The sequence below is a fragment of the Ipomoea nil genome, unplaced genomic scaffold (genome assembly GCF_001879475.1).
Source record: "Ipomoea nil cultivar Tokyo-kokei standard unplaced genomic scaffold, Asagao_1.1 scaffold3384, whole genome shotgun sequence".
NCBI classification, from domain to species: Eukaryota; Viridiplantae; Streptophyta; class Magnoliopsida; order Solanales; family Convolvulaceae; genus Ipomoea; species Ipomoea nil.
In genome coordinates, this window is record NW_017619812.1 from 1905700 (window position 1) to 1918838 (window position 13139).

At 35.9% G+C, this 13139-nt stretch overlaps 1 protein-coding gene and 1 pseudogene across 1 annotated transcript; both read right to left on the bottom strand.

Annotated features, from left to right (window-relative positions):
• Nucleotides 1–9738: 9738 nt before the first annotated feature.
• On the bottom strand, nt 9739–10422 carry LOC109170992 (annotated as a pseudogene).
• A 472-nt stretch (nt 10423–10894) lies between these two features.
• LOC109170993 (uncharacterized mitochondrial protein AtMg00810-like) lies at nt 10895–12625 on the bottom strand. The gene is made up of 2 exons (XM_019320125.1): nt 11755–12625; nt 10895–11094 (listed from the first exon to the last, which is right to left on the bottom strand). The coding sequence occupies exons 1-2, from the start codon at nt 12623–12625 to the stop codon at nt 10895–10897; spliced, it is 1071 nt and encodes a 356-aa protein (XP_019175670.1).
• Nucleotides 12626–13139: the final 514 nt, after the last annotated feature.

Here is a 13139-nt window from a genome sequence, read left to right on the forward strand (position 1 = left end):
GGGTCCACGTATTTCTTGGGAAGGCATGTGTTGCCGTGTGTGTGTATGGTACCTTGTGTACTATGAAATTGGTGGCTTTGTTGGTGGTTTGTTGGTGGGGGACGACGGTCCCGGAGGGAAAAGGTTGGACTAAGAAGTACAGGGGTCCTGGAGGTAAGGGTTGGAATGAAAATACAAGGTTGGGGGTAGCCATAAGGTTGGAACAGGGCATAAGGCAGGCATACCAACTCGTGATGGGTGATGTCACGAGGGCTATTGTAGCCGGTGTTGTGTGTTCTTCTCTTGTGACGTGTGTAGTCACAAAGGCATGTGTGGCCTTGGCATGTGTTGCCGGTTGTGTGAGTCTTATTCCTTTGCGTTATGCATGTCGGGTTTTGATCTATTGTGTGATGATAGATCATACCTTGAGACTTCTTGTGAGTCGTGTTGTTCTTTGTGGTCTTGGGATGTGTTCCCGTGTTCTTGTTGAGAGTGTTGAGTCTTGTGTTGACTATTACTCTTGGTTTTGTACTTATATACTTATGTATTCCATTTCAGAAATGGCTTTACAACTTATATCTTACCTATATATGTATGTTATTTCACATGTATTGGTGGGTTACCAGCATTATTCGCTGACCGGGCGTTGTCCCATGTTTATCTTTGTGTTCTTATAGGTGATGTCTAGTCGAGCGCGATGTCTAGTGCCCGATAGTGTAGTATCTTTCCCTTGCTTTACGGCCTGTGAGCCGATTTAGCTTTAGACTATTAGTTTTTGGATAGTTGTATACCATGCAGATTTGGCCGTAGCGTTTATCGTGTTGATAAGCGTGGCATAACACCCCTGTTTTGGATTTTATGTTATCCAGTTACCCTTTTATCTTCCGCTGTGCTAGTGTTTTGTTATGATATCTGCATGCGTTAAGGCTTTTATTATAGCTTGTTTTGAGGGGGTGTTACAGTATCATTTTACAATCCTGAAGATTGTGTCTTGACGACTAACAGTTGTACTCTTTTCCTTAGTGTTTTTCCCCACGGGGTTTTTTCCTTAAATCTAAGGTTTTTAACGAGGCAGTTAATCTAAAGAAGACACATACATCATGCACTCTTTTCCTCAACTAAATTTTCCATTGGGTTTTTATAGTGTGGTTTTTAACGAGGCATGAGTATGATATAGTAATGTAAATGGGGAGAAGTAAACAAACCCCAAAATCCTGAAGATTATGTCGATTATGCCCTGAAAGCTTATGGTTATACTCTTTTTTCCTTAACTAAGTTTTTCCCACATGATTTTCTTAAGTTAAGGGTTTTAATGAGGCGACAAATACAATATATGGTTTACATATATCATGTACTATTTTCTTCAACTGGGGTTTCCCATGCGGTTTTCCTATTGAAGTTTCTAATGAGACATGAATATATCTTCTATTGTACTATTTTCTTGTCCAGGTTTTTTCCACAGGGTTTTCCTAGCAAGTTTTTAACGATGCATGATTATGGCAAAATAATGTCCAAGGGGAGTGTTGTAAAACCTTATGTGGACATTATTCTATTGATGATAGGATTCTTAATACTGTAGGAGTCCTAATTCTGTAAGAGTCCTGAAGGCTATTATGATAGAGATGTTATATATACCATTGTAATGTTGTACAGAGTTCCTTCCCTAGATGATAATAAGAATTACTTTTCTCTGTTCTTTATTTTTCTTCTTGTTATTATTACTGTTCTCCACGAGCTAAAGGCCTACAGACAAACATGCAATTCAACAAATAATACCTCTATATGAATTTCGAGTCACGTGATTCTCAAATACATTCTTAATTAACTTTGTGCAGACTTTGTTGAGTGCATATAGACTATTAACAATAATTAATTTTTAATTGTTGACAGATTTTGTATTCGCTTCTGAAATTTAATGTGGTGTTAATTATTTGAATTAATGTATGAATTTATATGTTGTAATTCAAAATTATTCAATTTCGTTATTTAATTTTATTTTGATTTAATATCAAAATTTAAAATTATAATTACAATTACAATTTTGAATTATAATTATAAGAAGTTGAATACAGTAATACTCCATAGATGATGTGGATGAGAGAGAATAATGGTATTATATGGTGATGTGAAAAAGATGTGTCCATAAGATCTGAAAAGAAAAGTGATAGGGTTGTGGATGCTCTTAAAGATGACTACAAAATAGACACAATTGGACTTTGTTAGAAATTTATATAGTAATGGAGATTAATGTTTCAGATGGACTACCAAGAAAGCTTAAATAATATTTGGAGTTGTGGAGTTATAAATATTATTTTAGTTTGGTAGAAAGTAAAATGGGAAATATGTTTTTCGTTTGGTTTCGGCCATTAAACTTCACTTTCGGCAAAATGAAGTTTCGGCCAAATGAAACCTTTCGGCCAAATGCTTCTTTCGGCCAGATGATCGAAGCTAACGAAAGTGGACTTTCGTTAAATGAGAATTCACTTTCGGCTATGTAAGTACATGCACGTAACTTTGGTTTTAATTTGGAAACTTTCGTTGATTTCCATGTTGGAGCATGCATGTCGAACAAAAGTAATATATATATATGTTCATGATTCAGCCTTAATGAAATTAACGAATGTTGTTTTCGTTTGTTTGCTTTCATATGTGCTGCATGCATGGATCTTTATTATATATATATTAATTATTTACTTTGCATGGTAATAACATGCAATGTTATAATAAATATATATAATATATATATATATTTTACTTTGTTATTTTGTATGATGTGCATGAACCTACGTAGGTCCATGTCTTATGACATATATATGGTTCAATATTTTCCCATGTATGATATATCAGATAAGATATATCTTATGGAAGTTAAGTTTTAAATTTGAATAAGTAACTTTCATGTAACCTCTCCTAACCATCAAAATATGTTATATAAATATTTGGAGAGACATCTGAAGAAACACAGAGAAAAGTTAACATATGCTATTGATGGAGGCAATCAACTTGCAGGAAACCAAGACATTTCACAGGCTTACAATTCTACAGGAAATTCTCAAACAGAGCAACTTGAGAATTTCATTCATCTTCTTGTATCCCATAAGATTAAATCTTGAACCTTGTTGCTTTTATAGAGGGAGATTTAAAGCTTATAGGAAAGTGATTACACGCCTGAAGATATCAAATGATCCAGTTTTTGTTCCCTGTTGCATTCTGTATTATTGTTGTATCTCAAATGTATTACAGCTTACAAGCACCTTTTTTTCCAACAATCTATAAGCTTTAAAGTTTATAAACCTGTGATCATTGATCTTGACTTGAAAGTTTTTTGAAGGCAAGATGTCAGGCGTGAAAGAACAGTTTCCTATCACGGAAATATTTCGAAATGAGATTTTTGAATCTGGTGGTAAGGATGACATAAATCACTTTCTTTCTATTGTACAAGAAGATTTTCATGCAGCTTTTGCATGGTGTTCCTGGCATGGTGATTTAAATGCATGCTGTGCAATTTTGTTTTCATCTTCACTTAAATTCATGGGGTATTAGATTATACCAAGATGATTAGTGAGATGTGAAAATGATTTTATTTAAATAAATCATTTTGTTAGCCATGATTTAATTGGCATGAGAAGATGTGTACTTCCCTAGAGTGGGTGTGTGGTTTTAGCGCATCAAAGGCCGGAAGATATGGATTATCAAGGCAGATACAAGTTACAGGATGAGATCGGTACATTACTTTCTTTATATTTGTCTTGGCTTCGGCAGGTACGTAAGTTTTATTTTACTTACTAGTTAAGTTCTGGTTTCTGTCTAGAAGATATGCATGCGATTCTTTTGAGTTTTTGCATAGCTTGCCAGTACAAGGATATGTTTATGCATGTATATAAATATTTTTATATTGAGACTCTGTCTCGGTTGCATGCATAGTATACAAGATACATATATAATATGTTGGATCTTGGTGTGCTGTATATTGTCAAATTTGGTGTTGAAAATATTTCTGGTATCATTTGCATGGATACAGAGTTGCATAATGATAAGATGAAATAATTTTTATTTTTTCATGCATGAAATATTGGTATTTTAGCACACAGATGTTTTTATCCTTGTGAAAGTTTTTGAAATATTTGTTATATTTCTGATAAAGGCAGAAAGCCCAGGAAATATTATGTTATATTTCTTATAAAGGCATACAGAAACTTTTATGCATGAAGTATGCATAATGAAATTCATAAATATTTATGAATGTTTAACACAAAGTTTCTCATATTGAGAATGTGTTAAAATATTGAAAGCCAAAAAGTTTACTGGTTTATCTAGTATGGCTGGCAATTAGCAGTGAAAAGAAAGTTTAAATTTAAATCATGGATTATGATTTAAGTTGGTATGATTCTTCAGTTTAGAAGAAACATGAAAAGTTAAAAGCTTAAAATCAAAATGGTTTATTCTCCAAAGTTGATGTTCTCTGAATAGAGGAGGTTTATTCTCCAAAGTTGATGATGTCTCAAATGGAGGAGGTTGAATTTTATTTTAAGAAGTTCTCACTGCTAATAAGTTCAACATGATGATTGAAATTCTTGGTTGTAGAATTTGCATGATATAAATATTTATTGACTAGGAACCTATAAAGTGGGTTCCGGTATAATCAATTAAATATTTTATTTCACCAGTTCATCAATAGAATATTAAAATTCTATCTATCATCATGTTCAGTTGGCTAAGTGGATGGGATTAAAAGAAATTCTGATATACTTGAATAAAACCATAAATTATGGTTTAGTATATTTAATAGAGATTTCCATTCTGAAAAGATTTTCTAATGCCAGTTGAATGTCTAATCATGAAACTTGTTCCTCAATTAGTAGATGGATATTTCTGCTTGGAGGAGATGTAGTTTTATGGATTTCTAAAAGCAAAGTTGCGTTTTCAACTACGGCATCTGAATTTCTTGTGTTGGCTTCGGCATGCAAATAAGTTGATTGGCTAAGGAATTTAATTATTTAGATTCTGGTTTGGCCAAAACCGATGTCACCAGTTTAGTACATTATGACAGCGCTACTACACTGGCCATATCATATAAACAAGTGTTTATAATGGCAAATGAAGACACATAGGCTTGTGACTTAGCTATGTGGGAAATCTTAGGTAATAGTGTTGTAGCACTGGACTTGGTACAGTCCCGGTTTTAACGGATCCGTTTGCAAGAGTCCTTGCAAGGGACATGGTACATCGAAAGGGATATGGAAAGCCTAATTATTTAATTACAAGTGAAGGAAAGCTCAACTCACGTCTAAGTTATTACGTTAGACCTTGAGTTCAATGTAGATGAGTACTTCATTTTGTGATTGCAAGCATCAAAAGTTTAAATTAAAATTTGTATCCAAAGAAAAGGTGATGATTGGTTCTGCATTGTTGTAGGGATGAGTTTTTACTCTTAACTGGTCTTTTGAAAAAATGCAAGATGCAGTGCATGAGATAAAAGATTAGCCTCTGTGAGCATGAAGTGTGGCCGCTTCAAACAAGTTTGGGCTTTACTTGGTATGTGCTCATTAATGGATACGGACACATGGCCTTTATAGTGTCAAGTTACAGTGAGTTGTAATGACTGTAAAACTTGTGTGTGTTATATCTACGTTTCTTCAAAGAGACTGCGTGATTCAAGGTTCGTCCATCACTGCAATCCGAATTAATGTAACGCATGAGTTTTGGATCTATCTTGGTACAGTATTAATTTTTACTATATAAATGGAGGAGGAATGTTAGAAATTTATATAGTAATGGAGATTAATGTTTCAGATGGACTACCAAGAAAGCTTAAATAATATTTGGAGTTGTGGAGTTATAAATATTATTTTAGTTTGGTAGAAAGTAAAATGGGAAATATGTTTTTCGTTTGGTTTCGGCCATTAAACTTCACTTTCGGCAAAATGAAGTTTCGGCCAAATGAAACCTTTCGGCCAAATGCTTCTTTCGGCCAGATGATCGAAGCTAACGAGAGTGGACTTTCGTTAAATGAGAATTCACTTTCGGCTATGTAAGTACATGCACGTAAGTTCACTTTGGTTTTAATTTGGAAACTTTCGTTGATTTCCATGTTGGAGCATGCATGTCGAACAAAAGTAATATATATATATATGTTCATGATTCAGCCTTAATGAAATTAACGAATGTTGTTTTCGTTTGTTTGCTTTCATATGTGCTGCATGCATGGATCTTTATTATATATATATTAATTATTTACTTTGCATGGTAATAACATGCAATGTTATAATAAATATATATAATATATATATTTTACTTTGTTATTTTGTATGCTGTGCATGAACCTACGTAGGTCCATGTCTTATGACATATATATGGTTCAATGTTTTCCCATGTATGATATATCAGATAAGATATATCTTATGGAAGTTAAGTTTTAAATTTGAATAAGTAACTTTCATGTAACCTCTCCTAACCATCAAAATATGTTATATAAATATTTGGAGAGACATCTGAAGAAACACAGAGAAAAGTTAACATATGCTATTGATGGAGGCAATCAACTTGCAGGAAACCAAGACATTTCACAGGTTTACAATTCTACAGGAAATTCTCAAACAGAGCAACTTGAGAATTTCATTCATCTTCTTGTATCCCATAAGATTAAATCTTGAACCTTGTTGCTTTTATAGAGGGAGATTTAAAGCTTATAGGAAAGTGATTACACGCCTGAAGATATCAAATGATCCAGTTTTTGTTCCCTGTTGTATTCTGTATTATTGTTGTATCTCAAATGTATTACAGCTTACAAGCACCTTTTTTTCCAACAGACTTCAAATATACTATTTAGATCCTTATTCTTTTATATATATAGAAATAGAAATTATATTATTAGATTTTCAGATAGGTATAGAATAATTAACTTTTTTTAATGAAGGGTTGAATTATTTTGGTTAATATTGGTTATAGAATTTTGTAAAATATAAAGAAAAAATGTCAAATAAATTATTACCATTTTCATGTTTGTGCAATTAAGTTACTAAACTTATAATGTAAGCAATTAAATCAAAAGTAAAACATGTGCAATTGAAATTTTTTTTTTATTTTCTCTTACCCCACATTACTTGCATGGTATGCTTTAAGAGTTTATATTCATTCTATTGTGCTAATTATAATAAAAATTGAAATATTTTCAACTCAAATTACACTAAAATAAATATAAAAAAAACGTTACATATGTGCATATTTTTTTTGTTTAATTGTTCAATTGCACACATTTTAAATTCAATGACTTAATAGCACAAAATTTATTAGTCATGTAGTCTACTTGACACTTTTTCTAAAAAAAAAAAAAAAAAAAAAAAAAAAAAAAAAAAAAAAAAAAAAAAAAAAAAAGCACAAATATATAAATAGTTAGGAGATGGTGAGGACGTGAGGTAATGACAAATGTTACATATCTCAAATAGTTTTAAATATGCATTGAGTAAGTGATTCCAACTTGTCAAAAAAAAAAAGCACAAATATATAAATAGTTAGGGGATGGTGAGGTAATGACAAATGTTACAATGTTACATATCTCAAATAGTTTTAAATGATGCCTTGAGTAAGTGATTCCAGCTTATAAGCAAGACGGTAACACGTAACTCTCTATAATGCATTTTTCATTGATTTAAATGAAAACCTACGATCGCTATCCAAAAGTGCATTATGGGTGAAGGTCGCATTGTACTTTAGCTGGCAAATGATCACAAGAAAGTAAATAAACTTAAGTTACTTATAGTTGACTGACTCATAACGAGAAGGCCAATATACATTTTTTTTTTTACAATAAGTTGAACCTTTAAGTATATCTATGATACATTTTTTCTATAAATGGGAAATCACACTTTTGGTCCCTCAATTATTAACAGATATGTAATGTAGTCCCTTGTTTTCAATTTGAACAAATTCGATCTTCAATCTTTCTAACTTTAGCCAATTTAGTCTTTTTGTGATATTTCTCATTAACAACCGTTTAAGGCATGTGCATTTTGAGAATTTCACACCCTACTTAATATTTTCCCCAATTCATTCCCTCCTCTACCAATGCCCAGCCTCACCTCCGTCGAAATTTTACCATTAATTTTACCATGTTGGATTAATGTTGTAGCTAGTACAGTTAAGTTGTTAACTAAGGTGCCTAGCTAGGGTACGGTAGAAGCTGCAGCTCAATAAAGTACTAAAGTAGAAAGTAGAAACCAGAAACCCCTCCTGGCGACGCTGTTAGGTACGTTTGCAGATGTTCTATAGAATAGAAATTCAACGATCACAATAGAAATTAATTGGAATCTTCAACACAACAACAACATTGAATCAAATTAAAATCCAACTTCTAGACATTCTCAAACGGGCTCATTATATCAAGGTAGGCCGGTTGTGAAAATTACGAAAACATAGTGGAGAAATTTGGTAAAAAAAGGAGGAGAAAATTACCTTAACTAGGAAATTTGTGAATGAGATACCTCATTTGGATGTGATTAGGGCAAAATCTAAGGATTTCCCTATCACTGGCTCGGCACACATCGGATCGATCAATACAAGGCAAGTTCTGATTCGATTCTCACTGGAAGATAATTGCAAGAAGATTTTAGCAAGAGGTTAGGCGCTAATCAAGAACAAGCCAGTTCGGTTCTCGCGGTGGTCGCCAAAGTGGAATGCAAGAAAATACCTACCTTCAATTCATAATTCAACGCCGCAGTGGTAAATGGAAACCCTTGTTCAGGTTGCTAAACAATTTATCATCATAGATCGGGAACCGAAGAGGGCAGCTTCGGCGACCAATGGTGTCAGTGTAGTCAGTCCTCCCAGAGGTGACGCGCGCAGCGCACAATGGAAGCGAGGCTGAGCAATGCGGCGGAGGTGAGGCTAAACATTGTGATTTCTTGTGAAATTCTTACCTATTGTTTTTACTATTGTAGACGATTTGGAGATTAGGGGATTCTGATTGCTTGTGAGTTGACTTATATATGGAATTTATAGATAGAAATAAGGAAAAAAAATATCATTTTGGTCCCCTCAATTATTTTTCAACTGTCAATGTAGCCCATAGTTTTCAATTTCAACTAATTTGATCATCGAGTTGTTTAAAATTTTGTAAATTAAACCATTCTGAGGGACCAAAATGGTAATTTCTCCATTTTTAAAATTTCGTCAACTTGGTCCTCGAAGGATTTAATTGATGAAATTTAAAAAAATTCAAGGATCAAATTAGTTGAAATTGAAAACTAGTGACTATATTGACAGTTAAGAAACAATTGAGGGACCAAATGGTGATTTCCCCTAGAAATAATGAAATGAAAGCCAAAATTACATGTTAACCCAACAAGATTAAATTAATGGTGAAATTTCGGCGAAGGTGAGGTTGAGCATTAGCAGAAGAGGGAAGGAAGTAGGGAAAATATTAAGTGTGGTGTGAAATTCCCAAAATACACATGTCTTAAACGATTGTAAATGAGAAATGTCATAGGCGGACTAAATTGGCTAAAGTTAAAAAGATTAAAGAATCTAATTTGTTCAAATTGAAAATCAGGAACTACATTGCATATATGCTAATAATTGAGAGACATATCTGCTAATAATTGAGCGACTTGAATCTCTGCTAATAATTGAGCGACCTGCATATCCACTAATAATTGAGCGACCAAAAGTGCGATTTCCCCTTGTATAAATTATATTGGAATTTTTAACACCTATAAAATAGAAATGAATTTTATAGAACAAGGTGATAAGGAAGTATTAAGTTTAATGTAATTTCAACAAGGGTTGAGCCTTAACAATCTCCTCAACCCTCTCCTCGCTCAATCCAAGAGCGGCTGCTAACTCCGGCCCTCTCAACAACAGCATCACTGAACCCTCGCCCACCAAGAACTGAAGCCGAAGAACACAAACGGCCCGTTCCTCGACGCTATCTGGCAGAACGGGAAGAAGCGCGGCACCCAAAACACGTCTCCCTCCGTACCTGCGCATTCATGGCCAGCGTGCCGTTGGGGTACACCACCTCAACTTCTCCCATTCCTTCCACCACTATACCGTACTCTATTGCCCTCGGATTTACATGCGACGCCATCATCGATCCCTACATTAATTATATTTAATAAGAGTATGTACGTGATCTGAGTGAGTGATTACATAATTAACATACGTATATATAGTACGTACCGCTATGAGATTGACGAGATAAACAGTAACGTCGGGGATTTTGAGAGGAGCATAATCGTTTTCGTCAACGGCCAAGCTCCACCCATACTCGTTACTGAAATCGGGCTTTTTGTCGTTGTCCAAGATATTGTAAGAATCTGGAGCTTCATTATTATTATTATTATTGCTGAAGAAGGGATAATAATGATTGGTTAACAGCTTCCTGATCAACAGCCATGGTGGCCAATAATGCTGCTGTTCTACTTGAGAATAATGCACAATTCTGTTGAGGTGAGCTAGTATAATTGGAGTTTGTTAAAGACACGATTGGACCCGACACTTTGGTGCCCACAAGTTTCGAAATCTCTACCATTGAAACCTGTAAGTACGTATAGTAGTTGTGTATGTTATGTTACAGGCCAGGAATATTAATATATAAATCAAGAAGAAGATTATGAAAAAATTGTAAAGATGAGATAGATTACTCACATTCAATGCGGTTGATAGCGTGTAAGGATCAAACCCGGCAAGAACAGATGTAGGATGCATGCCGCCACCAATGAAGAAAGACTGAAATTTAATTTATTCCATCAGTAGATCCAGTACGTACGTACTCTTCGATCAACTAACCCGACCTTGGTTAACGAAGAGGACGAGGTGGGAATCAAGGTACTGAGGAATGAGCAAGCTTTGAGGCTCCATAGTAATGAACCCAATATGCATCCATCTTCCACTTGTACTAGTGCTGCCTCTCACTACTTTAATCACTCCAGATTCGGTTCTCACCACCTCTTTGCCTTCCTGCAAAATCAAACTCTCTTCTTCCTCTACCTTCTACTGCACAATAAGCAACCAAAACCAGCACCACCAACAAAATCATCTGCTGCTTCCCCATTTTTGCACTGCAGATTTGCTTGCTTTCAAACGAACGGTGATCCAGGAGGAGAGGTTTATGTAGAGCTGGGGAGACATGAAAGGTGTAAGCCATGCATGATTTGCAACATATGCTGGCGCTTTCTAGTGTAGACACACACACACACAGATCACTTCTTTCTTTTTAATTGTTTGCCTATGCTCATGCCTTTCCTTGTAGCACTACTTTTATTGTTACGTTTCGCCCTTTTTCCCTTTCCTAGTTACATTGCTTTAATTTGTTGTGCAAATCCTAAGGTGCTATCACCAGTATTCACACTATCAAACCATAAACAAAAAAAAAAAAAAAAAAAAAAAAAAAAAAAAAAAAAACCAAGTGCAGCTCCCTTAAATTCTATCTCCGATCCTTAAAATGAGATATACCCCAACAAATCAAATAACAAAATACTTTATTTCAATATATATATATATTTATTTATTTATTTATTTATTTATTTACTTCAGAATTTAATTTACCCACGTGTAATCGATGAGGATTTGATATATCTGAATAATGAATAATGTGTCCAGTACATGGTATATCTAGCTGAGTAGACAAGACCTAATACAAGACAAATACTAATAATAATAATAGAGTAGTAGTAACAAACTAATAGTAATAACAATAGACTCCTAATACTCCCCCTCAAGCACAAGGTTGACCGGAAACAACATTGAGCTTGGTACAAAGAGTCGTGAAACGAGGACCTGGAAGAGCCTTAGTGGACACATCAGCTAACTGATCCTTCGTGGAGATGAAGCTCACTTGTAGTTCCTTCTGAGCCACCTTATCACGCACAAAGTGGTAGTCAATCTCTACGTGCTTTGTGCGAGCATGGAAAATCGGATTAGAGCATAAGTATGTTGCCCCCAAATTATCACACCAAAGGATGGGAGGCACAGCCAGCGAAATACCCAACTCTCGAAGCAGAGAGACTAGCCACGTGACCTCAGCCGACACATCAGTCAGTGCCTTGTACTCAGCTTCAGTGGATGACCGAGCCACCGTCCGTTGCTTCCGACACGACCAGGAGATTAGATTGCCACCCAGAAATACCGCAAAACCACTGGTGGATTTCCTGTCACTCGGATCACCAGCCCAGTCTGAATCCGAGAAAGCATGAACAGCAAGAGAAGAGGACGGACGGATAAAGAGACCGAAATGAAGAGTACCTTTCACATACCGGAGGACGCGTTTGAGCATAGCCCAATGCTCAGTAGTCGGGGAGTGCATGTGCTGACAAATCTGATTCACAGCAAAAGAGAGATCCGGACGGGTCACAGTAAGGTACTGAAGAGCTCCCGCAAGACTACGATACTGTGTGGGATCCGCATAGGGAGCTACAGAACTAGGCACCGGACAGGATACAGGCACCGGAGTAGCTAGTGGCTTGCAGTCCACCATACTTGCACGAGTCAAAATGTCCCGCATGTACCGTTGCTGAGAAAGAAAAAGACCACCATCCCGGGAGACTGTCTCAATAGCAAGAAAAAAGGACGGAGCACCCATGTCACGAATCTTGAACTCCGAGGCTAAGTCAAAGAGCAGACGACGCACACGAGCAGCGTCAAAACCCATCACAAGGATGTCATCAACATACACAAGTACATACAAGCAGACAGATTCATGAGAATAAATGAACAATGAAACATCCGTCTTGGAAGGTGAAAACCCCACCGAAACCAAGAAAGCACGTAACCTGTCAAATCACGCCCTAGGGGCCTGCTTAAGCCCTTACAACGACCGTTGCAGCAAACACACAGAATCCAAGCGGGCCTTGTCCTCATAGCCAGGCGGCTGCCTCATATAAACAGTCTCAGAGAGATTACCATTGAGAAACGCATTGTGCACGTCGAGCTGCCGAATTGTCCAACCCCGAGAGACAGCCAAAGACAGAAGAAGCCTCACAGTGGTTGGCTTGAAGACAGGACTGAAAGTCTCAAAAAAGTCCTGACCGGCCACCTGATTGAAACCTTTAGCCACTAACCGCGCCTTATGCCTCTTGACTGTGCCATCAGCCTTACGCTTCGTCCTGAACACCCATTTGCATCCAACAACATTCATATCCGGAGTGCGATCCACTAACCGCCAG

Bases quoted from the DNA above. Each gene is read 5' to 3' on its own strand.
- LOC109170993 (XM_019320125.1), bottom strand. From the start codon at position 12,625: ATGGGTTTTGACGCTGCTCGTGTGCGTCGTCTGCTCTTTGACTTAGCC. The intron at 11,095-11,754 runs GTCCTCGTTTCA...ATGTCTCCCCAG, and splicing joins GTCCACTAAGGCTCTTCCAG to CTCTACATAAACCTCTCCTC.